General features: G+C 44.1%; 1 protein-coding gene across 3 annotated transcripts; it reads right to left on the minus strand.

The window, feature by feature from the left end:
- Positions 1–271: 271 nt before the first annotated feature.
- cunh18orf21 (chromosome unknown C18orf21 homolog) lies at positions 272–22,609 on the minus strand. Of its 3 annotated transcripts, none has more exons than XM_007902616.2 (6): positions 22,497–22,609; positions 18,311–18,400; positions 16,730–16,752; positions 16,452–16,651; positions 3,262–3,476; positions 272–1,391 (listed from the first exon to the last, which is right to left on the minus strand). In XM_007902616.2, exons 2-6 carry the CDS (start codon positions 18,397–18,399, stop codon positions 1,235–1,237), a joined length of 684 nt encoding a protein of 227 aa, XP_007900807.1. In that variant the 5' UTR covers position 18,400; positions 22,497–22,609; the 3' UTR covers positions 272–1,234. The 3 variants fall into 3 exon arrangements, with proteins under 3 accessions (XP_007900807.1, XP_007900808.1, XP_007900809.1); XM_007902617.2 differs by lacking the exon at positions 22,497–22,609 and adding an exon at positions 20,431–20,451; XM_007902618.2 differs by lacking the exons at positions 16,452–16,651; positions 16,730–16,752; positions 18,311–18,400; positions 22,497–22,609 and adding an exon at positions 6,278–6,530.
- Positions 22,610–26,182: the final 3,573 nt, after the last annotated feature.

The raw sequence follows: 26,182 nt of genomic DNA on the forward strand, positions 1-26,182 counted from the left end.
GCTTCCCCCCTCTGTCTTTGCTTGTGCCCCTGTGTGCAATCACAGTTGGCTAAGAGGTCGGCTGACCAATTTGTTCCCAAACCAACACCAATTTGCCAATAGCAGGTGATGGATAACAGCCTGGCTGACTTCACATACACCTGTCAGATAGCTGCAACTTGCCACAGCAGAGATTGAGAACCCAGTATAAGGAAGATCACATGTACTAATCTAAACCTTTTATAACAATGTGGCATGCTACACTAAAGGCTCCAAACCTCCACCTCTTTTATTCTTTAAAAAAGTGAGGGGAGAGAGAGAGAGAAGAAAAACACAAGACACCTAGCCCCCTGAACATTTAGAATTATACACATGGCTGAAAGCACGAGCACTGCATTGCTGCCTGGTGTAAATTTATCCAGCTGCAACAGCAATTTGTTAGAGCAGCCTTGTAGCAACACATTACGTTTACTGCAGCCAAAGGGCACCTTACCACTCTGTGGCACACCATGCTGGTGCTCCGAAGCACTGTGCTGTTTTCAAAAAAAGGGTGAGGGGAAGACAGGGGATCAAAACACGACACAGTTTTAGCCCTCTTAACATTTAGAATTATAAACATGGCTGAAAGCTTTAGCATTGCATTGCTTTCCGATTTACATTTTAGCAGTAACACAAATGACTCGAGCAGCCTTTTTTTTTGGCAACACAGCAAACACGTTTACTACAGCCATGGCTTTGTGACCTGGCGGTGGATGATACTCCAGCCTAGCCACAGTACAAATTGTTCTGAGACTGCCAGAAAATGCACTCGTTCTTTGTCCCTCTCTTCTGGCTGCCAATGTGTACTGTATTCTCATCCTCAGGCAGAAAGCTGGCTGGCGGCAGCCTTATTTTTCCCATTGAAGAGAAAGACAGATGGGAAGCTACCCTAACACTTAGTAGGCAGTGCACATGCCTCCCATTAGCCCACAATACGGCAGATGCAAACGTAGAAGCCGCAAGACACTTCCTACTTGCGTTTCTCTTGCAAGAATCCCAGCAACACATTTCCAATTTGGCAGTAAATTAAAAGCTTGTTTCATGGCAACATCACAAAGCTCCATTCGCACAAAGCCATAAATATATAGTGCACGGTCCATCTTGCATCCAACTGACTGGCCATCTCATCTTCAATTTCAATTCACTGTCCCCATCCCCCCTGCCCACTCGTGCATACATCTAGTTAAAACATTACAAAATCTCAACAAACACCGTTTTACACTGAAGACAAAAAATCCTTAAGAGTTCCTTTCTTGCTCGGCTGTTTCTGCTCACAGTTCAAGAGCATCTTTAGCCGGGAACAGTGCAGTTTCTTTGCTTTAACTGACTTCAGCAAGGGGGCAGATGAGGTAGAAGGTGTAGAAGTGAATGTTCTGAAAATATAAATGCAATATGTATAAACAGACAAATAACTAAAGCTCAAGAATAAAATAGGGTTTGGCAGCATCTATGTTACCTCGTGGCAACTTAGCTCAATTCATTCTATTCTTGCCTCTAGGTCAGAAGGTTATGGATTCAAGCCGCTACGGAACTATAGCTCGTTGGAGCAGAATGACACTTCAGTGCAATACTGAGATAAGTGCAGCATTAAAGGGATGCCCTTGTGCTTCATATGAAACGTTAAACCACTTTACAGTACATCCTGTGAAATTAAACACTGTAAAGATGTCCTCCTGACGTGAAAGTCACTATGGCTAACGTAAAGAATATTATTATTCATTCATCGACAATGTAGCTGGGCCAACTCCAATGTCCTATATGTTTCAATAATCTATTTCAATTAAAAAAANTCATTTTTAAGTCCCATTGTATTTGCTGTTTGAGCCCATAACCTTCTGATTCAGAGATGAAAGTGCTGAGCCAGGCCGACACACAAAATAAGAGGATATGAAAAGAAGCTTACATTACATTAATCACAATAAAGAACACCAAAGTAGGCATACAACGGCAGCAATTGGCTCACCACTTGGCTTTACCTCATGTCAAAATGGTTACTGATACCTGCACGATGTGTAGCGATCAATATCACATTGTTCATGTTGAGGCAGATAATAATTCCATTTGATATAGCTCCTTATTTTGTCGAACTATCTCACAGGGAATTGCTATCCCCCACTTTATTGACTGTGTTTATTGACTCAGCAAACCCAGCATCCAACTTGCACAGAACAAGGTCCCACAAACAGTCACAGGGTGAAAGACCAATTTATCTGGAGAACTGTTTACTTAATATTTCATTCAATGGACAGCGCCTCCAACAATACACCATTCCTCCAGCACTGCAGTGGCAGAGCCGGCCGATGTTGTGGAGGTGGGGGAAGGCAGAGCGGGTCATGGCACGGATGTGGGATACAAAGGATAGTTGAGGGTCAAACAAGATGCCAAGGTTCCAGACTGACTCAGTGAGGTGGAGTGTGATCCAGAGGTAAAAATGCCAGCAACTGAGCTAAGTCGGCACTTGATGTGTTATTTTGTTTTGCATGCTATTTTGTGGCTGTTCATCTCAGCTGTTTTAACCTCTTCAACAACAATACTCTACAGTACATTTGTTGTAAATGCCTATTAAGGGCCATTAACCTACTTTTCCGTGTACATCCCTACTTTCTGAATTTTGTGCAGTCACGCTTCACACCAGTGCAACATTCTTTGAATGGAGTGCACATACAACAAATGAAACTCCATATGAGAGATGTCACAGAAATATAAATTGGATTATGTATCCAATACAGTACTGGGAGTACATTGCACTACATTGCCAGAGATGCATTCCGTCAAATGACACATTAACTTCTACTTACATCTACTTGCTCTGGTGGTTCAGGTAGATGTTAAAGATCCCTTAAGGCACTATTTTGAAGACTGACGGATAATTTCACTTCTGTTCTGGCCAATATTCTCCCTATATTGAATTAACTAAACACTAATCATGAAATCAATTTGTCATTCATCTTTTTGCTGTTTCTGGAACTATTGCTGATACATATTAGATATCATATTTGGTTGTGTAACAAGTCACTACACTTAATAAAGTGCCCCACTGATGAGTAATTTCAGTATAATTAAACCAAATGCACGTATTACTTTTATTACAAACAAGGTTGGGTAAAACAGATTTTTAGAAACAAACAATGCTTCTGCCTCATCACAACTGGGTTTGCTGAAAAGGTTGATACAAATTGCAGATGGACCTACATAGACATCTCTAAGAAACTAAGCGATAAAAAATAAACACATTACAATTACCTTGGAGCTGTAGTTGGATTCTTGCCTTTTGATCCTGGCTTGTTCAGATGCTGGGAATAACCCATCGCCAGGCCTGGGGTCTGTTGGTGTCTTTGGACTTCGGGTGCCTTTGCGCCCAGTTTTGACCTGGCTAATCTACCCGACGCTGCAATCAGGGCGGCTCTATTTGCTCCATAGCATCTTGAGGTTTCATTACATGTGTAGCAGGTAACCAGCTAGAACAGAAAAAAAGATAAGCTGATCTGTACAAGAATGCACTGTTTTAAAACGTGATTTATGTAAAAGAATCTTTGCCTACAAAATACACAAAAATTCTAAACTTTAGAGTTTAGTGAAGCACTTTCAGATGTCCTCCTGATGTGAAAGGCGCTATAACAAATGTAAGGATTATCATTACAATAATTATGGATTCAGTACCTCAGTGCAGATCACCAGGTTCATTGCATTAAAAATGGAAAAGATTAGTAATCCCCACTTCATAGTACATTACAATAATCACTTTGCATCACAAATACTTACATAATAGCTACAGAAGCAGAACATCCATAAATTACTGCAAAGTACTATGGAATGGTCATTATCCTGCGAAAGCAACCCAATGCTTTAAAATAATTGTGTACGCTGAACAATTGAGTCAATATTAGAAATGAAGTTGTTTTTTGAGTCTCATTCCTGCATTGTCGATAATTGACTTCACTACAATCTCTTCAGCTGCCTTGCGTTCTGCATATTCTTTGAACTAAGGTGAGTCTCCCACCTACGGCTCCAAGCACCCCAAAAATGACTCAATTCCCCCCACGGATAAGAACTGTATGCATACTGGGGAGAAGGGTGGGGGTGGGGGAAGAGATTTATATTAATTCCTATCTGATTGTCAACTCACTCAGAGTTGCACCAGAATTAACTGAGCACAAGACAAGGATTTCATGTGGTGAGAATCCATAGCGAGATAGCTTATGTTGCTATTAAATTCATATAGTCTATACTGACACTCCAATACAGCGCTGGGGGTGTGCTGGATTGTTCGAGGTACTGTCCTCCTGATGAGATGTTTAACCGAGGTCCCATCTGCCTGTTCAGGTGGATATTAACGATCCAATTCACTATTCAAAAAGAGAAGGAAGTTTCTCCGGTGTCTTGGCCAACAACTCCCCAAATAAAATTGGTCAATCACTCCATGGCTGTTTGTGGGATATTGCTGGGTGTAAATTGGCTGTTGTGTTAGCCTACAAAATACATTTACTACACTTTACAGTAAATCCTGTGAAGTGCTTTGTGAAATTTCAATGATAAAGCGCTCTGAGACGCTGCCCCGTGTGAAGGATGCTATATAAAATGCAAGTTGTTTTGTTGACATTATAAGGCACTACATCAAAATGCAAGGATTATCATTATTATATTTACATATTTTAATTCAGATCATTAAAACAACACAATTTAAAACAATCATATTTGTGTTGGTAAAAAGTTCAATGTAAATGGGGTTATTGAATGATCCCTCAACATTTAATAATAATAATAATCTTTATATGTGATATAGTGCCTTTCATCTCGGGAGGACGTCTCAAAAGTGTTTTGCAGAATTTACTGTAAAGATAGTGACTGTGTACTTTTTTGTATACACTTGAATGTTATGTTTAAATGAGGGCATCTGTGGATTGCAGAGAAAATGCGAGCTTATCGCTTTAATGTAAACATGATTTTTCTTTTGTGAATTCATTCTTCTTGAGCTAAGTTAATATTCACCCACAAAATATAGTCAATTCACTTTACAGTATTTTCTGTGAAGCGCTTTGAGATATCTCGAAGATGTGATAAGGCGCTATATTAAATTCAAGGATTATTATTCAACGCGCATGAAATGAGTTGCTTTCAAGCTTACAGTCCATTTCATGGTTAATAAACCCATGTGCAGTTCCAACCGTAGCCGATGCGATTTGTTATGTAACCAAATATAGCAATTACTCTACAATGAAGTAGGAGCGATGCAGCGAGCTAGGACAAAGCAAATTAAAGCAATTCTGTATAACATTGTTAGGAATTGTAACAGATGTGCAACTACAATACCTGCACAGCAGCAGTTACTAGTACTGTACTGTTATGCATCTCTTACATTTGCCCTACTTTCAGTTTATTTATAGTCTTAGCATTCTTCCATTCCCACCCGAAAAGGGAGTAAATCAGATACCTTGATGTTGAGAAATAATGACTACTGTATCAGCGTCAGGGCCATGCAGCATGCTTACTGAACAGTGGAAACGCACAATTGTCAAACTACGCAATAAATCAGATACCAGTTATCTACGTTTTTTGAAGAAAAAAACTCAAGGCAGATACAAAACTCCTTCGAGTCTGACAACACCACATTTGCTTATCTCAATAATTTTAATTAAAACTACAATATTCTCGGGATAATATAAATTAAAATTATAAGATCACAGGATTAAGTAAATTTAAATAAGATCCAAAGCATAATGCAAATGAAAACTATAAGCCAGTAACTGACATTGTACAGTCTGTTTTGGTAATTAAACACAAATCTGCAATAAAATAATCAACGTCCCTACATAACTGATACACAAGCTCTTACACATTTTTGTGGACAGATTCCTTGCGGCAAAATCTTTCTATAAAAAATGAAATATAGCACCCACCTAACTGCTGGTCAAGGTTTTATTTTTTTCTGCTCTTCTCCATGCCTAACACCCGTCTCAATTTTACAAAACTCAAAGGGTGTCTCAGAATTGCTTCGGATAAATGAGCAACATATTGCACACTTATATTTGAAGGTCATTGCAATTTAAAAAAAAATCATTTCAATAGTAGAATAGCAACACTTCAAGCAAAATTCTGTACTGACCTCTTTTATGGTGCATAAAAGAGATTTATCTATAAAGTATTGGTTTCAATTCGGCTTTCTGCGTGAGGAACTAGCTCATATAAATACCAAGCCTTGGCTGCACCTAACTAAAAAACTAAACACACTGCCCAGATAAAGATACAATTCTGCACTTACCGATATGAAAGTGGCCATGTTTAAGATTTGTAACCTGTACGGATGGAAAGCTGAACTGAATGGTGGCTCTAAGGAAAGCAGATGAACCCAAAGCGTCTGGATAGACAGGATTGCAGAGTGAGGCGGGGCTAAACGTAGCCACTGTTGGACATTGATGGAATTCTGAACCAATCCCCTACCGCAAGGCAAGGTCTTTAGTTCATTTAATTCTGCATTCATTTTAAGAACAAGATGTTGTGCATCCTAATTAGCCAGGAGATACGCAGAGTGATCTGCAGTACAGTACATCAGTTTGAAGCACATTGATGTATCTGACAAATTCATGCAGCCATGCTAATGATTCGGACAGATACCAATAAGAGCAAGTCCAATCAGGGCAAGTGCTTGTGTGCCAAAAGATTTAACTCAAATGTATTTGACGGAATTAAATCCGTGAGAGGCAAAAAAAAACACGTCATCCTCTACGTTTGGTTGAAGTCTTTCCTGCCAGATATCCTCTGCCTGGTTTCTATTGATTTTTATTCCTTATTTGAATAGCTCGAAGTCAGGAAGATGAATTTGTATTCTAGGTTATCAAATCAGTTACAACTGCATATAAAATGCCCCAAATTCATTGACAATTCTGAGACGCACATAGAAATATCATTATATACACACTTTCTGTTATTTCAATATGCCCCCCAGCTCTATGTCAAACATAGAATTTACAGTTATTAAATAGAGCTGCAGCATTTATTTTATAGTATTTAAAGGACTGCCTTCAGGAGAAAATATTTTTTTCAAAATGTTACAGCCTCAGTTCTGAACACAACAACAACAAAATTACATTTGTATAACGCAGGGCTAAAACACAGCTTGCAGATTGCAGCGTGAACAGCTGTACCTGCAGTGTTTTGGAAAAAAAACGGTTTCAGCACAGCTCTATTGCCATATTACTGGAATATGAAAGAATTGTGTATCTTAGTGCCTAATGGCATTTGTGTCACCAAGTTAAGTTTTAATCCTCTGTGTGAAAGTAGAGCAGTTTTCCCTTAATTCATGCCAAGTCTACAGGTAATTCAGTAATTTGTGACTTATTCATTCATTCTGGACGACCCGAGTTATTCACAGCGCAGGGAGGAACAGATGGATGGACGTCGGGTAACATACTTTAGTGGCCTTGGCTCCATTGCTCGTGACGTCACTACATAATCCAAGAACAAGATAAGTAAAAACATATGGACACGCAGTAACCTGAGACGTGCACAACAGATAGCTGTCCGACTGATCCCTGCGCACAAATCTGGTATGCTCGACAAGGAACATAGCAATACACATCCCTCCACAAACTGAAGAGGATCATGTGAGATTGAAAGTAAAGGCTCAACTCACTGAGTCAAAACAAAACCATAAGGTATATTTGTCCTGAATGAGATGAAAACGATCTTCTAAGAAAATTCGGAGGCAAAAAATGTTGCTAATATGTCACAGACATAGACCCTGGGTTGACAACAACGGCAACTCTCTCAAAACATGATACCTTGGGTGACAGTATAGTGGTTTTCCTTTTACTGTTATAGCAAGACACCTGCTCAGATGCAAGCTAACTCTTTACTATGATCCTGGTGTGTGGATCCCCGTACTATCAAAGACATCTCAAAGAGCTTCACAGAATATAGTGTAAAGTGAATTGACTGTATATTTTGTGAGGAAAATGCAGTTTGTGATTGAAATAGCAGTTGCCGGAAAAACAGCAACATAAACAGTGCCTCAAGATGTAAAGTGCATCCCCGATAGGGAACCCCACGAATGTCACACCAATGTGCAACAACTTGGCTTCTACCCCAGATCTTGAACATCACGGGGTTCTCCCATTCTGATGCATTTTTCCAGTGGCAAGGCACCATTCAGTGGAGTCTTGTAGCGTAGTCGGCCTTCCCAACTCCTCCCTCCACAGGCTGCAGGTAATCCAGAACTCTGCAGCCCGTGTCCTCTCCCGCACCAGACTCCGCGACCCCATCTCCCCCATTCTCGCTCGACTCCATTGGCTCCCTATCTTTCAGAGGATCCAGTTCAAGATCCTGGTCCTCACCTACAAAGCCCTCCATGGCCTCGCCCCACCCTATCTCTGCGACCTCCTAACCCCCTACCAACCCGCCCGCTCCCTCCGCTCAGCCGGCTCTGGCCTGCTCCACGTCCCCGACCCACCCGCCCCACCACTGGCGGGAGAGCCTTCAGTCACTCTGCCCCCAACCTCTGGAACTCCATCCCCCAATCACTCCAACTCGCCCCCTCCTTAGCCTCTTTCAAGTCCTGCCTCAAGATCCTCCTCTTCGACCATGCCATCGGCCACCCCCCTTCCCCTCCCTTCCCCCCCCCCAACCCCAGCTCGGGTCTGAAATGCTGTACACTGTCCAGCGCCTTGAGACGTCCTCCCGACGTGAAAGTGGCTATACAAATGTAATCTTGTTGTTGTTGTTGTAGTGGTTAGCGTGCTTGCCTTGCAAGCGAGAGGACCCGAGTTCGATTTAATGGTGGGGCGAAACCTTAGGCAAGTGTCCTTACTCCACACGCCTCTGTTAACCAGCAGTAAGTAGGAAGTAACAATCGGTTGTTAGTTGTTCGATGGATCGCTTTCTAGAGGTAAGAATCCCTCCCTCCCCAAAAAATGTGATCACTCAATCTACGACTGTTTGTGGGTCACGGCTATGTGCAATTGGCTGCAGAGTGTCGCCAACAAAATTCAGTCTACATACACAAATAAAATACCCCAAATAACACTTAAAATATATTCTGTGAAGTGCTTTGAGACGTCTCAATGACATGATAAGCCCCTACATCAAATGCAAGGAATTATTATTTTTTATGCTATCATTTTACCTACAAGCCCAATATTTTTATGCATAAAAAGCGACAAACTCAGCCCGAGAGGAGAACCTAGGTAGAGTGTGAACCACTGCGTACTTCCATTCAGTTCAAGGTCCAAGGAGGCTAAGCAGCTTGAAAAATATATTAAAGATAACCTTCCTGAAAACACAAGCTTTCCTCCAGGCACAGCTGTTACTGAATGCTTAGGACTGGAAACAACAGGAGAAAGCAGAATAGCCCAATAATTAGGATTCATTAATATTGATTTTGAGCGGATAAATTGCTGTGCAACATGCTAGTTACAAGCTGTAGCCAATGTTTGTGTGACAATGTCTTAACTGTAAACTACTGTGCATAAAGACAACAAACTGAAATCTTTCTCAGCCAATACATTTCAGAAGTTGATATTGTGTCTGTTATTTGGTGGAGCCAAAGCTGACCCTTTCTCTCCTCCCCATTCGAGAAGGGAATTTCTCCCAGTGTCCTGGCTAACAATCCCGCAAATAGAATCGGTCCATCGTTTGTTTCATGGCTGTTTGTGGGACACTGCTGTGTGCAATAGGCCAATAGGCTGCCACATTCGCTCACAAATATACAGTCACTACACTTCACAGTAAAAAAATACAATAATTATTTTTTCATTTACCACCCAAAAAGGATACAGTTCAAGATCATAGGAGATGTAGTGCCTTATATGAATTTTGCGTGCCTCCATAAAAGAAAAGTTCATGAAAATCTTTTGATTTATAACAAATAGGTTACATGGGTGGAAGAACAACAACAACAACAACAACAAGATTCCATTTATAGAGCGCCTTTCACGTCAGGAGGACGTCCCAAGGCGCTGCACAGTTGGGTCATGACCCGAGCAGGGGGAATTGGTAGTGGAATTAGTAAGGAATGAGCAATAATCTTGCATCGACTATTGTCAACATGAAGTCAGAAGCATTATTGCCTCTTACATCTCATTTCGCCCATTAGAATTAAATATTTGATTACAGTCCCAGATGCAAACACCTACGATGTTAAAGGTAACAGTTCACTCTTGACTGGCATTTATGACTCATCAAGGTCAATGTCTGTGCGTAGGCAATAACTTGTGTTCCCTCTGTAGCAGAGAAGCTGAAATCAGAGCAGGGGAAGCTGTGGTGGTGATGGAGGAGTCAGTGTTTGATCACCTTAATGCTAAGAACCAAATAATAATAATAATAATAATCACGTCACACTCAGATACAGATCTTAAACCATACCATGTTGTTGGCTCTGGAAGCAATTATCATAATTTCCCAAGATTGGTCTCTTTTCATTTGGTAGACTGTAGAAAGCTGGGGTTACGCAGTGATTGTGACCTACAGAGCAACACAATGCCACTTTTTAACAGAGGTTTTGCCTCAATAATAACCTTCACTAAACATATGTGGATTTTCTCCAACACGTTCCTAAATGTAATACACATTTCAAAAATATTACTTCGGGCAGCTTTTTGAAACCTAAATATTACTTAAGAACTTTTAATCTGAATACAAATGTAAAGGGCTAAGTAGAATGTACACTGCGAACCACTGACTATTTACTGTATCACAAAGTTATAAACCTGCCAACATGTCACAAAGATTATGATCTTTCATTCAGTAAAACTGACCCTTTTGAAAATAGTTCCTATCCTCGGACCATGGAAAAACACAAAGCCCGCTACTTGAGGAGAAGATATTTAAAATGAACTGTTAAGAAGCCTCGGAACAAATTTCAACTGGAGAATAGTATTTTGTGCATGAGGTTCACAAGGTCTCAATTATGCAATGGGCTGTGCCTCAAGGTTTCATGTCCTTAGAAACAAACTGTCCTGATGCAAGATGTACAGTTAATTTGCAGCAAATGTGTGGCAGCTCAAGTTCTAATGGCATCGCCTGCATCAAAACAAATTGATCTCTGCAATGTGATTTGCACTGACCATTGAAAAATAAATCGACACACACAGATGATCCACTGGTTTAATGAATCAGTGTGTCCATGTCCTTGAATGCCCTCTTTCAAAAATGTAATTGAAAGCCATTGATTTACACTACTTTAGTTTCTCACATTAAAATAAAGCAAAGAACTTCAGATCAACTATTTAATTTATACACCCATAAGTTAAGGATTTGCTGACATATTAACTTAAGGGAAGAGTTCAGACTTGAACACCAATCTCTGAATGCAAGATTATATATATTTAGCAATGCCCTAAAGGAAAATGTCATAGTTGTTCATTTGCATCAATTAAACATTTCTGATTTATTTCTGCATTGTATAAATAATGATAATGCTCTTCATTACAACTCTGTTTTGCCTACAAGTTGTGTGTCCTATGGATCTACTGCCAACTTTCTGCATTGTGCGTTAGGCGTTCTAATGTCCTTGCGATAGGAGGTTTGGTTGTGGCAAACCACGATCTAATCTGTTCGCAGTAATAGGTTTGGTAGTGCAAACTGTGATGATATCAATACAATACAAATTTACATTTATATACTGCCTTTCACACTGGGAGGACGCCTCAAGGTGCTTGACAGTCCTGTATAGGTATTGATCACTCGATTGGTGATGTCATGACGCTGAAGTGCTGGCCAGCAACTGTGCCTCATTGTAGTGCTGGTTTAGCTTTTATACATCCCAATTTCCATGTTATAACAGTGCTGCCCTGTATTGTGACAGCTGCCTCAATCAACACCTCCTTGGCGCTGTGATGTTTTGCTGAGATATCCCAAGTCGGTGGTTATAGAACAAAGATTGAAAAATACTGTGGTAGTTCTTAATTTATTTACAGCTCCAATTCACAATACGAAAGGGTAGTGGGAAAGAGCAGGGAATTGGAATCAGGGTATGTAACTCCAGTGGCCAAACTAACAGCAGCAGAGGCTTGGTGAGCTGAATGGCTCCTTCTGTTCTGCAACTTTTATCTACCCTCAGTAAAATATTTTTTGCACAATGGTGTAATGCTGTTGAATGCACTGATCCAGAATCACAAAGGAATGGTGAGCCGTCTGCAAAAATACCACGAACAACAAGCAGCTTCAGCAAACAAGGTCACATAGATGGGAGAAACAATGAATTCCAATATCAGTCGCAAGGAACCTTTCCATACTTTGCTATTCACTACACACACACACACAGGACCTTGACGGCACATGGTTTCACTGTGGTTATGTCAAAACTCCTGCTTGTGAATAAGGCACAATGTTGGATGATAGAATATGAAACGTAGAAGGCATACAGATATTGGCAGGTTAACAACAACAACTGGAGTGCTTGAAGATTAATGGAACGTATAGGGCATGTCACTACCCTTAAGTATATGGATGAAAAATAACCACTATTTTTTAAACACATATCTGTAAGTTTTAAAATCTCATCACACGTAGGCATCAAAGTTAAACAGAAATGAATGACTGTTACTTGTTTTAGTTAAGTTACGTGTGCTTATGCTTGTTAGCTAGTCTTACCTGTAGAACTACAATCCTAATTAAATGAAGTTGAGTTGCAGAATCTCTAACTAACCGTGACAGATGTTACGGGCAATTGGTATATCTCTAGATAAAATGTTATGGGAAAATGCCAGTATCCCATGTGCTAGACAAAATGTTCTGTTAATTGTTGATGTACTAGTCCTGTATTGTCAGCCTAGGGCTCCAGTCCAGCCTGATTAAACTATTATCAGGTGGGTGAAGACTTGCGGATCTGCACATATTAGTCTAATGTAAAAAAGGGAACCTTTATAAAAAAGTATAGCTGAGCCACTTCAGTTCAGTCTTTGGTTCAGTCCAAGTTAGCGAGAGCCACTAGATTTTTTGCTCCTCCAAGAAGGCAGAACTTCTACCCAAGGTTTAGTGACTCGAGCCATTCATCTATCGAAGACTGGGAGTCACCAGCAATGTTTAATTCCACTGCTGCTTGACTCCCAGGCTTCAACGGAGTGGTTTGGCCCACTGCTGGCCACACCTTCGACCCCAACAAAGGACCAAATTCCTCATGATTTTATTCTTAAAACTTCTTACTTAAAATATAAGATCGTACAGAATTTTGGAAAGCAGTCCGACCCAGTCTTAATATGGAAGCTGGATTTTTCACAGGACTGATCTATACTTTATGGAAACCATCGCTTTCAGGACAAGAGGGGATAAAGGTTGAAGGCCACCATTGCTACAGAATTTCCTATGGTTGGTGCATAAGCTCCTCTACCTTTCTCTCTTCAGCACAAATGAGGGAAGGACTCTGAAAAGAAGCAGGACAAGTGCAGTACATTTTGATGACAAACATTGAAAGTCATCAGAACATAGCAACCTTTATTGGGGTTTAAAACTAAATATTGGCATGAATCTTTCCCATATCAGCAAGGTCAAGTGAGCACCAACTCAAAAACTGGCATTTAGCACCACTCCTTCAGATAGCTGATACCTTTTATACTACGCTTTTAGAGATGGTTCATTGCCATTTCCATGGTAATGTTGATTCAGTTTCCATGGTAATATTCTGGTTGGGTCGATTTGATTTCAAGCCCCGATTCTGAACCTGCATCCAATGGCTGGTTTCAGTAGTGCACTCATGTTGTCATTCATTGCATTAATCAGGCAAAACTTGCAACTGGTTTCAAAGGTTTAAGTTTAAAAGTTCCTGGATAATTCTTAAAAAGAACAATTTCCAGGTTCAGACTTAATTAAAGATTTTTTCCAAAGTTCAGCACAGTTTCCAATGGTCATTCACCTATAAACTACAATAACAACTTGCATTTATATAACCCTCTTCATGCAGGGTAAGCATCTCTGATGCTTAATCAGTCACAACAACAACAGCTCACATTTATTTAGTGTCTTGAGTGGAAGATAACTGTTAGCTGACACCTCCCCCTACAGTGCACAGCACAAATCTTCACATTCAGCACAGGAAACAGATGGGGGGATGGGGGTAGGATAATGTGCCAGGGACTTCTCTAGTGACCAGGGTACGTACTCTGCAGCAATCTGGAAATATGTATGTACTGTTATCTCCAGAATTGTGACTTTATTTTTCTCGTCACCGCCTTTGGTGTTGTGCGGGAAAGTCTACAGAGCACAACAATGCAAAATCAGAAAAGAACAGTGGTCACCATCACTGGAATCAGTGGGAGACGTGTACACCTTGCTCTCTCCGGCACAATGCTTTCAGAGGAGGGGAGGGAAAATCATCTCAAGTCTCTCTGGATAAAGAGCTGCCACATTCCCATTCCAATGTTACTGTCATTTACAACAGTGACTGTCCTCCAGGGGTGGGGGAGAGGTAAGCGGGGTCAAGGTGACATTTTTGGCAACAGAATTTCGGAATCCAGTCAGCCTGGTTCATTGACAGGATATGGGACATGGAAGGGCAGACCAGTTACTGGGGGCAGAGAATCACCCCCTTTAGCTCCTGTTAACCCTGCAAGGCAAAGCCCTAACAAATAGGTGGTCCTAACTGGACAAGCAGTGGGAAAGCTTACCAGATAGTGCTTTCAATGGCAAGCTTGGTGGTTTTAGCTGGTTAGACTCCAGCAGTACCGCAATACACACTCTGGGGTCCCCAAGCCTTGGCACTGGCCAACCTGCACCTAATACTTTCTGGAATTGGGTAAGCAGGATGCGTTCCTCAGGGAGAGAGTGCGCATTCCATTCCAACGATCTATCTCTGGGATTTCCATGTGAAGGTGGGATGTGTGGAAATTTTAGCTTTGTTTGGATACTCATAAACATGGTGATGGGTTTCAGCATATAGTCATACGGCTAACCAAAAACAATTGACAAGAGTGCTGTAATATAAGCTCGCCATGAAAGCAGAAGTGTCTGTGAGCGGACTGGTGTGTCTGTCGCACGTTTCTAACTCCACTATCCACCAATGTGTATGCCCTCTCTCTGCACTTCATAACTCAAGCTCCCGTCATACCTTCAGGGCACGACAAGTTTGCAGGGCTATGGGGAGACAGCGGAGGAGTGGGATTGAATTGGATAGCTCTTTTCAAAGAGACGGCACAGACACGACGGGCCGAATGGCCTCCTTTTGAGCTGTACAATTCTATGATTCTATGGATGTTAAAGATTCTGTGACACTGTTCAAACAGAGAAAGTGTCCAGTGTTCTCACTGACCATTTCCCATATTAATTATTCATGCACTTCATGGCTGCTTGTGGCACATTGCTGCCTGCAAAATTGCTGCTGCCTTTGCCTACTTGACAGCAATTACCCGGGGGATAATTTAAAATTTTTTGAATTTCTAGCTGCTATATTAATTGCAAGACTATGACTATGTATTACCATACATATCAAATTACAGTATTTTCATATCACCAAATGCTGATATCTGTACTGAACATGTATCCTCACAATTTACCCTAGGGATTATCCGGTCACAGCATACATATCCAGGTAATCTCTCGGGTAAATTGTTAAAGGCAAATCCAAATAAATATAACAGAAAGATGTGGAAGTTTTGATGAGGTACTTTCTGCTCTCTATCCTTGAGGCAAAAGCATGGATCTCAGTAGGTTTGGATGAAGGCCACCGTAGCATTTTTAATCTCAAATCAGAATTCCTACCCTATCGTGTGTCAGCCTGGCTCAGAGTTAGCATTCTCGCCTCCGAGTCCATAGGTTATGGATTCAAGCCCCATGTCGGGACTTGGAATCGCATAGTCTAAGATGCAGTGCTGGGGGAGTGTTGCATTGTTGCAAGTGCAGTCATTCAGATGAGACGTTTAAAAAAAAATGAGATACCGTCTGGCTGCTCAGTGGATGTTAAAGATCTCATGGTACTATTTGAAAAGAGAAGGGGGTTTCTCCCGGTGTCCTGGCTAACAGATTCCCCAAATAACTCAGTCTGTTTCGATGTTTGTGGGACACTGCTGTGCGCAAAACTGACCGCTTGGTTCTGCCCACAAATCAGTCAATCCACTTTACAGTATATTCTGTGAAAAGCTTTGAGACATCTCGACGACGTAATCAAATACAAGGATTTTTATTATTATTATTACCGTCTACTCATTGCAATATCAAGCTCTCTCTTAGACGAGTCCAGGAACTTGGCTAATACCACCTTTCCTAGTGATACTTTCAGCTGTTAATTTCTCTCTGCGTAAAGAAATATTTTCTAGTAAATATTTTCTAAAGTTGCCCTCCCCAACTCAGGACCTGCATCTTCTTGTCGGGCTGCTTTATCAGGCATGTCTGGAATGGTTATTTTCAATTTACTTTCTCCATCTCATTCCGCATCTTTAGCAGAATCCAGAATGAAATAGAACATTACAAAAATTCTTTAGAAATGCAACCAGGACTCGCTCATTTCTTACCAATGTGCTCCTCGCGCTTCTGTATTTCTTCAGTTGTCGGACATGCTTCAGCCTAAGTTTCCCGTTGGAGACTTCGTAACGGAGCAGCCTTTTTATCCGTTGAGTCATCTTCACTTTGGCTTTTATTCGTACTCTGTGGTTTCCAGGACGAAAGTACTGGTAACACTGACTGCATACACCTTCTGTTTTAACTTTTGAATCTGTAAGGAAACGTCTATAAATTAATCTGGCAGACTGCAATGTTGATTAAAATCAATAAAGGAGAATTTTATACTGACCTGCTGCAGAATAGTATTTCCATCTGAAAAGATAAAAATAAGATTACAATTCAAAAGTCAATTAATGTGTTTTTGGACAGAATTACTTGCATGGAGTGGCGTTTCCAGAATTTCATAAAATATTACAAAAAACATACTGTAGATCCAGATTTATTTTGATGCCCAATTCATTACACAAAAGGTTCACTGCCTTAAATGTTCATACAACTGCTAGGGATTGTACTCATCTATTGCATAATATTAAACATAGGTTTTATTTACTGCAAACCTTCTAAGCAAGACTGTAGCAAAAATACCAGTCATAAGGACATAAGAGACTCATGTATAATAATAATGTAATATGATGCTTAATGGGAGAGAAAGTAAACCAGCACAACACGTTAGACTTGCCAAGGCTGCAGGACAAGCACAGGTTCAAGAATGTGAAGGGGAATTTTAGGACCAACCAGACAGAATATCTTAACACATAAGGTAGCTAGCTAACAACCAGGACTGGTAAAACCAAGCCTTCAGCAGGAGAAGATTGCAGATTCAATACACATTCTGTGATGAGTCAGCTGATCTCAGCTGGGGCAGCAGTGAGGATGGGAGAGTAGTCAAAGCAACAATAAAATCAGTCAGCGTTCTCATTCCCTGCTGTTATCTGCTGCAAAGTGTTAGTGTTGGGCATCAGGTGCGGACTGTGATTTGGCTATATTGACAGGCTGCCTTGACCACCTCTTCCAGCCCACAGCTGAACAGTCTCTGGTGATCGAGGTGTACTCCAACAAAGGGAGTCACTCACAGCCTTCAAGAGGAAATTGGCAAAGAAAGAAAATTGCTGCAAGAAGCAAATCTTCCAGCTATTTCTATAACAGCCTTAGCTTTAAAACATTGCTCCCCAAAAGGAATATATTATGTGCAGGTACATATAGCAGAACAACAACAAATTGCATTTATATAGCGCCTCTTACAAAGGGTAGCATCCCAGAAAACCCCATTATAACATTGGTCGACTTATAAGGAGGTGAATCTCGGCTTTATAAAATGGGTCAGTGACAACAACAACAGGATTACATTTGTATAGCGCTGGACAGTGTACAGCATTTCAGACCCGAGCTGGAGTCAGGGGGAGAAGGGAGGGGAAGGGGGGTGACCAATGGCATTGTCGAAGAGGAGGGTTTAGAGGCGGGACTTGAAGGAGGCTAAGGAGGGGGCGAGGCGGAGTGATTGGGGGATGGAGTTCCAGAGGTTGGGGGCAAAGTGGCTAAAGGCTCTCCCGTCAACGGTGGGTTGGGGGACGTGGAGCAGGCAGAGCCGGCTGAGCGGAAGGAACGGGCGGGTTGGTAGGGGGTTAGGAGGTCGCAGAGGTAGGGTGGGGCGAGGCCATGGAGGGATTTGTATGTGAGGACCAGGATCTTGAACTGGATCCTCTGAAGGATAGGGAGCTAATGGAGCCGGGGAGAATGGGGGAGATTGGGTCACAGAGTTTGGTGTGGGAGAGGACATGCAGAGTTCTGGATTATCTGTAGCCTGTGGAGGGAGGAGTAATGTGTTGAGGTAGGAGGAATAGTCTGGAGTTGGCTAAAACTGTGCACTTACAAGAGGTAGCGAGCTTCTGCCGGGCACGTATCTTGCAGCTGAAGAGCTGAATTCAGAAGAAATTGCTGCTTTTTCTTTTCATCATTCATGCTGCAATATCAATCAATAGCAAGAGATTTAAAAAAAAGAAAAAAGATATTAATAAGCATCCAATCATTGGATGCCAGGGTATCAGAAGATTATTCACACAATAAGGATTGAGTATTAACATTAAAATGGAAACTTGGCCTGTGTGGTCCTGGTGTTGGCTTGTCATGAGGAGATGAGGGGAGTTCAAATTCCAGGCTTAGACTTGGAATTCTTCCAACTAAGTAGTGTTCTGCCAGATCCACCCGCACTGTGCGAAAAGGTGAACGACCACTCCCAAGCTGAATCCTGTTTATACGAATAGCTGGAATATTCACTTTTGACAGACCATATAACAACAAGTTGCATTTATATAGCGCCTTTCAAGTCGGGAGGACATGCCAAGATGATGGACAGTCGAAGGTTTGCAGCTGAGCTAGGGGTTGGATTCGGGATCGGTGGAAGCGAAGAGGAGGTGAGGGAAAGGGGCGAGGTGAAGAGACTCTGGAATGGAGTTCAAGAGAGTGGGGCAGATAGGCTGAAGGCCCAATACAAGGAGCGCATTGGAATCTGGAGGCTGAACTGTTTCATTCAGCTAATCAAGTCTGGAGGTGAAGCTAGAAATAAGCTTGGAAGCATGAACAAAAGACAAAAATGCACAAACATTTGAAAAAAATTATATTAAATCATATCCATAAAACAACAATAAAATTACATTTGTATAGTACCTTTCACATCGGGACGATGTCCCAAGGTGCTGGACAATCAGTGATTCAGAACCGAGACGGGGATCCGGGTTGGGGAGGGTGGAGGGCGGGGAGGGGGAGCTCGCTCCCTCCACTCAGCCGGCTCCGGCCTGCTCCACGTCCCCCGCCCCACCATTGGCGGAAAAGCCTTCAGCCACTCTGCCCCCAATCTCTGGCATTCCATCCCCCAATCACTCCGTCTCGCTCCCTCCTTAGCCTCCTTCAAGTCCCGCCTCAAGACCCTCCTCTTCGACCATGCCATTGGCCACCCCCCTTCCCCTCCCCCCCCTTGTCGGCCCTGACCCCAGCTTGTGTCTGAAATGCTGTGCACTGTCCAGCGCCTTGGGACGTCCTCCCGACGTGAAAGGCGCTATACAAATGTAATCTTGTTTTTGTTATTTCAGATTTTCAGTATCTGCACTTTTTCTTTTTAGGTTGTATGTCAGCCTGGCACAGTAGGTAGCATTCTCGCCTCTGAGTGAGAAGGTTGTGGGTTCAAGCTTCACATCAGGGCTTTTGAGTTCCTGACACTTCAATGTAATGATGTCAGAGGTACCATCCTTCAGATGAGGCATTAAACCAATGTCCCATCTCATCTGCCTGTTCAGGTAAGATCCAACAGTACTATTCGAAAACTGAAGGGAGTTTCACCCAATTGCCTAGCTAACAACCCACCTGATAAAATTGGTCATTCATTTCATTTTGGGGGGTCAGCTAGGTGTGAGACACATGCAGAAACCCATCACCACGCTTTAAGAGTATCCAAACCAAACTGAGAGTTCTAATGTAACCCACCTACACTTGGAAATTCCCAAGATATTTATTAGAATGGAACGTGTTCTCTCCCTGGAGGGACGTATCTTGCTTACCTAATTCCGAAAAGTATTGATAACAACAAAATTACACTTGTACAGAGCCTTTCACGTCGGGAGGGCGTCCCAAGGAGGTGCAGGTTGGCAAGAGCCAAGACTTGTGGACCCCCAGAGTTACGTTGAGGTACTGCTGGAGTCTAACCAGCTAGAACTACCCAGCTTGCCATTCAAAGCACCATCTGGCAAGCTTTCCTCTTTCCTGCTGCTTATCCAGCTAGGACCACCCTATCCATTAGGATTTTTTCTTGAACGAGTAAACAGGAACAACCCCTGCCCCTAGTGATCGGTCTGCCGATCCAAGTCTTGCCTATGAGCCAGAAGAGCGGACTACTGCAGACCTACCTCGCTCAGAATCTGGACTACTAAGACCACCACAGAGGGTTAGCCTGAATCTGACATTCTATTGGCAAACGTGTCACAACAACAACAAGATTACATTTGTATAGTGTCTTTCACATCCAGGAGGACATCCCAAGGCGCTGGACAGTCAAGGATTTGGACCCGAGCTGGTGGTTGGGATCAGAAGGATTGGAGGGGAGGGAGGGCAGGGCAAGGAAGATGACACAACAACAACAAAATTACATTTAATAAGAATAATCCTTGCATTTGATATAGCGCTTTTCACGTCGGGAGGACGTCCCAAAGCGCTTCACAAAACACACTGTAAAGTGAATTGACTGTATATTTGTGGGCGAACGCGGCAGCCAATTGCGCACAGCAATGTCCCACAAACAGTCGTAGATTGAAAATGACCAATTTATTATTGTTTTTGTTTTTTTGGAGGGATTATTATTAGGGCTGTGTGTGGAGTAAGGAAACTTGCCCAAGGTTTCGCACTGACCTGCCTGGAACTGAACTCGGGTCTCTCGCTTGCAAAGCGAGTGCTCTAACCACTGAGCTACAGGACTCCACTACATTATAGAGCGCCTTTCACGTCGGGAGGCACAGGAGGGAAGGGAGGGGGCGAGGCGAAGGGACTGTGGGATGGAGTTCCAAAGGCCAGGCCAGCGATGGTGGGTCGTGTGGGGGACACAGAGCAGCCCGGCTCCAAGTCTGTCCAGCTCTTAGACAATCCTGTTTACCTCCCACCAAGGAGCATAGTCACTTTATGACAGAGGGAGAGAGGGCAGGGGGAGGGGACAGCGAGTGGGGGGGGGGGGGGGGGGAGAGGGGGAGGGGACAGCGAGTAGGGGGGGGGGGGGGGGGGGAGAGGACAGTGAGTGGGGGGGGAGAGGGGGAGAGGACAGTGAGTGGGGGGGAGAGGGGCGGAGGGGGAGGTGGAGGGGACAGTGAGTGGGGGGGGAGGGGCGGAGGGAGAGGTGGAGGGACAGTGAGGGGAGGGGGAGAGGGCGGGGGAGGGGCAGTGAGTGGGGGGGAGAGAGGGAGGGGACAGTGAGTGGGGGGGAGAGGGGGAGGACAGTGAGTGGGGGGGAGAGGGGCGGAGGGGAGGTGGAGGGGACAGTGAGTGGGGGGGAGAGGGGCGGGGGAGGGGGAGGGGACAGTGAGTGGGGGGGAGAGGGGCGGGGAGAGGGGGAGGGGACAGTGAGTGGAGGGGAGAGGGGCGGGGAGAGGGGAGGGGACAGTGAGTGGGCAGGGGGAGAGGGGCGGGGGAGGGGCGGGGACAGTGAGTGGGGGGGAGAGGGGCGGAGGGGAGGTGGAGGGGACAGTGAGTGGGGGGAGAGGGGCGGAGGGGGAGGGGAGGGGACAGTGAGTGGGGGGGAGGAGGGGGGGGGGAGAGGGGGGGGACAGTGAGTGGGGGGGGAGAGAGGGAGGGGACAGTGAGTGGGGGGGGAAGAGGGGGACAGTGAGTGGGGGGGAGAGAGGGGGGACAGTGAGGGGGGAGAGAGGGGGGAAGGGGGACAGAGAGAGAGGGGGGACAGAGAGAGGGGACAGAGGGAGGGGGGGAGAGGGGGGACAGAGGGAGGGGGGAGAGGGGGACAGAGGAGGGGAGGGGGACAGAGGGAGGGAGAGGGGGACAGAGGGAGGGAGAGAGGGACAGAGGGAGGGGGGAGAGGGGGACAGAGGGAGGGGAGAGGGGGGGGACAGAGGGAGGGGGAGAGGGGACAGAGGGAGGGGAGAGGGGGACAGAGGGGGGGGAGAGGGGGGACAGAGGAGGGGGAGGGGGGACAGAGGGAGTGGGAGGGGGGACAGAGGAGGGGAGAGGGGAGGACAGAGGGAGGGGGAGGGGGGGACAGAGGGAGGGGAGAGGGGGACAGAGGAGGGGGGGAGGGGGACAGAGGGAGGGGGAGAGGGGGGACAGAGGGAGGGGGAGAGGGGGGGGACAGAGGGGGGAGAGAGGGGGGGACAGAGGGAGGGGGGAGAGGGGGGACAGAGGGAGGGGGGGACAGGGAGTGCGGAAGTGGCTGAAGGACCGGGGCCCCGCCCCCGCCCCGGGTGGCAGGAGGTGATGATGCGGCAGCACGTGGGCAGAGACTCAGCGCCGGGGCTGCGTGTGACACGCGCTCGGTCAGTTGGTCAGTTGGTGGTCGGTCGGTTGGTTACCTGCGGTGGGGGTGGAGATCGCTTTCCAGCCTCAGCCACGTGCGGGAGGTCACAGCGGGTGACACGGAGCTGCCCGTGTGCGCGCGCGCAGCTCCCGCCCCCGCTCTGTGTGTGCTGTAGGCCCCGCCTGCCCGGCCACACGGGGGCGCCCCCGAGCCGCCCCACCGACCGATGTGGTCGGATTGGGCGGGTTCACACGCCCAATTGGGCGGGTTGGTGTGGGGAAGAAAAAATAACAACTGATGTTGTCCCTCTGGTGCTGTGAGTGAAGCTCTGGTGCGAGAACATCAAGGTGGCTGTCACGCCACGAGTTGTCCCGCAAAGGTCCTCCCCTCCACGCTTGAGGCAGATGCTGGCCAGATAGCCGATGAGGAAGGCGCTACCTGGAGTCCGAGTTTGTGAACATGTACGGCCATCCGGTTGCCTGGAATAATAATAATAATAATAATAATAATAATCCTCGCATTTGATATAGCGCTTTGCACGTCGGGAGGACGTCCCAAAGCGCTTCACAGAACACACTGTAAAGTGAATTAACCGTATATTTGTGGGCGAACGCGGCAGCCAATCGCGCACAGCAGTGTCCCCACAAACAGTCGTGGACTGAAAATGACCAATTTATTATTGTTTTTGTTTTTTTGAAGGGATTACTATTAGGGCTGTGTGTGGAGTAAGGAAACTTGCCCAAGGTTTCGCCCTGACCTGCCCGGAATTGAACTCGGGTCTCTCGCTTGCAAAGCGAGTGCTCTAACCACTGAGCTACAGGACTCCACACTGAGCTCCAGGAATCCACCTTGTTTGGCTTGCAGAGAGGCAAGCAGCGGCTGCTGAAACTCCGCACCTCCAATTGGTGGAACCATCACTCAATAGGAAGGGACATTTCCCCGAGCTGCGGACAGGAAGGCGGTGGCAATGACCTCACACATTTCATGCTGAGATGCGTTGCCCACCGGGAAGCTCGCAGGGAGCCCCTTGTGCCCACCATCTGCCTAGTGGAGCCCTGTAGCTCAGTGGTTAGAGCACTCGCCTTGCAAGCGAGACACCTGGGTTCAGTTCCAGGCAGAGGGCGAAACCATGGGCAAGTTTCCTTACTCCACACGTCTAATAATAATCCCTCCAAAAAAAAAATAATAAATTGGTCATTTTCAATCTACGACTGTTTGTGGGACACTGCTGTGCAATTGGCTGCCGGGTTTCGCCCACAAATATATAGTCAATTCACTTTACAGTATATTCTGTAAAGTCTAAAAGACGTGAAAAGCGCTATGTCAAATGCAAGGATTATTATTATTATTATGTTCTGTGAAGTACTTTGAGACATCTCGAAGATGTGATAAGGAGCTATAATCAAAGGCAAGGATTATTATAAAATATTTAAAAATATTATTGAGTTTCCATCAGAAAAAAACAATTAGGACGTTTACATTGATTCATTCATTGAGCGCATTACATGTGTTAGACCTACTGTTTCAAAGTTGAAGATTGTGGCGGGAAGTTACAATGGTAAACAAGGGTAAGCGGTATTGGCTTACAGTGGTAAGAAGGGTAGTTATGTGTTATGTTCTCAACAAACGATGTGTAGAACACTCTTTTATTTCAGCTCACCAGTTACAAAATCAAACAGTCACACCAAAAGTCACACCAAAACCTTGAAGGCTTAGTTGAGGAAGGGCAGGAGGAGGCTCATGTGGAGCATAAACACCGGCATAGATCAGTTGGGCCAAATGGCCTGTTTCTGTGCTGTATATTCTAAGATATTCTTATGTAAAAACTCTCTCTCAGTGCTTCCTGCTTTCTGCTTTTTCTACCTCCTGATCCCCTTCTACTGGTCCTAGACAATTGGTCCTTATTTATTAGTTGCTATCCAACATCTTCTCCTTTTTGGTTTCTTATTATTTTTATTCTTTGCATCTCAGTCTTGTTCAATTAATCTCCTTGTTGGTTTTACTACTCTTCCTGACCTGGTGGTTCTCGATATTTCTGGCATTCTCAGATCTTCCTTCTGCTCTTCTTTTTCTTCCTCTGTCCTTCTTTGGCGTATTTCCCATGATGTCCTCCGATATATTTTTCCTTTATCACTTTTAAGCCAATATGATATTGGGTTTTTATCCTTTTTCCAAATTTCTCCTTTTGTCCAACCTTCTGTTTTTAGGTTTTTCTTCCTGAATCATATTCTCTCTCCTCTTGTAAAAGTTTTCACCTTTCCTGGCTCACTTTGTGGTTTCCCTTCATTTCTATTGTGTTGTACCTGTGGTCTCAATTTTTTATCTTCCAAGGTTAAAAAATCTCTTAACCATCTTGACATCAGTATTTGTGCTGGTGAATGTCCCTCATTGTCTTTCAGCATGTTTCTATAGGCCAGAATTGCCATGTGCTTATCTGCCTTTACGTTGTCTGTCTGCTTCCACATTTTCTTTATTGTCTGTATTTCTCGTTCCACCAGACCATTGCTTTGGTGAAGTTATTTTGTGGTTTATTTCCCACTGCTTGTGAATGTCTTGTACTCCTTGCTTGAAAATTGGGGCCCATTGTCACAAATTATCTCCTTTGGTATGCCTTGCCCGGCAAAGACTTCCTTGGTTTTTTTCCACTATAGTTTCTGATGTTGTTTCATTCAACTCTGTATACTTACTATATTTCAACGTATCGTCTATTATCATTAAGTTATTTTTGCTATTATATTAAAACAAATCAGTTCCTATTTTGGTCCAGACTTTACTTGGTTTCTCATGTCATATCATTGGTTTGTGTCTGCTGGTTTTGATATCTCGCACATTTTTCACATTTTCCAATATAGTCCTCTATCTGCTTAGTTCTGCCCATCCAAAACACTACTTCTCTCACTCTTCTTTTCATTTTTCTATTCCCCAATGTCCTTTGTGTATGTTTTTCAATACTTTATTCTTGAATTCTTTTGGTATACTTATTCTATCTCCTTGATATATGATGGCGTTTGCTGGTATATTTCATTTCTGTATTCCCAGTATGGCCGAACCTCGTCTGGTGCCTGTCTTCTGTTTTTAGACCATCCTCTTTTCAGCATTGTCTGAATTGTTTTACTGATCATATCTCTTTTGTTTGCTTCTCTAATCTCTTTCTCCTGTCTTGTTGCCTTTGCTATTTCCCATACCTGGAATTCCATTTCTTTTTCTCATCCTCTTCATTAACCTTTTGACTGGTAGCTCGACTTAGTGTTCCTGCCACATATAGTGTTTTCCCAGGTTTGTACTGAAATTCAATGCTATATCTCTGTAGCTGTATTCTCATTCTTTGTAGTCTTGGCGGTGTTTTATTAAGCCCTTTTCTCAGAACTCGATCCTCTGGGGGATGGAGAGCAAGTGGAGTCGGGCGAGGGTGGGAGTAATGGGGTCACGGAGCCTGGTGTGTGAGAGTACATGAGCTGCAGAGTTTTGGATGATCTGCAGCTTGTGAAGGGAAGAGTTGGGAAGGCCGATGAGGAGGGAGTTCCCGTAATCGAGCCTTGAGGTGATGAATGTGTGGGTGAGGGTTTTGGCAGCCTGAGGGGTGAGGCAGTGGCGGAGTCTGGCAACGTTGCGGAGGTGGTGGTAGGCAGTGCCGGTCATTGTGCAGATGTGGGGGAGAAAGGACAGTTCAGGGTCAAACAAGACACCCAGGTTCCTGACTGGCTTAGTGAGGTTGAGTGTGTAGCCGTGGAGGCTGATGCT

This window comes from Callorhinchus milii, unplaced genomic scaffold, assembly GCF_018977255.1.
Source record: "Callorhinchus milii isolate IMCB2004 unplaced genomic scaffold, IMCB_Cmil_1.0 Scaffold2, whole genome shotgun sequence".
In the NCBI taxonomy this organism is placed as follows: domain Eukaryota; kingdom Metazoa; phylum Chordata; class Chondrichthyes; order Chimaeriformes; family Callorhinchidae; genus Callorhinchus; species Callorhinchus milii.

Coding starts and splice junctions, on each gene's coding strand:
- cunh18orf21 (XM_007902616.2), bottom strand. CDS start 18,399: ATGAATGATGAAAAGAAAAAGCAGCAATTTCTTCTGAATTCAGCTCTT. Junction 16,753..18,310: donor GCAGAAGCTCGCTACCTCTT/GTAAGTGCACAG, acceptor TTATCTTTTCAG/ATGGAAATACTATTCTGCAG. Junction 1,392..3,261: donor AATCCAACTACAGCTCCAAG/GTAATTGTAATG, acceptor TTATATTTTCAG/AACATTCACTTCTACACCTT.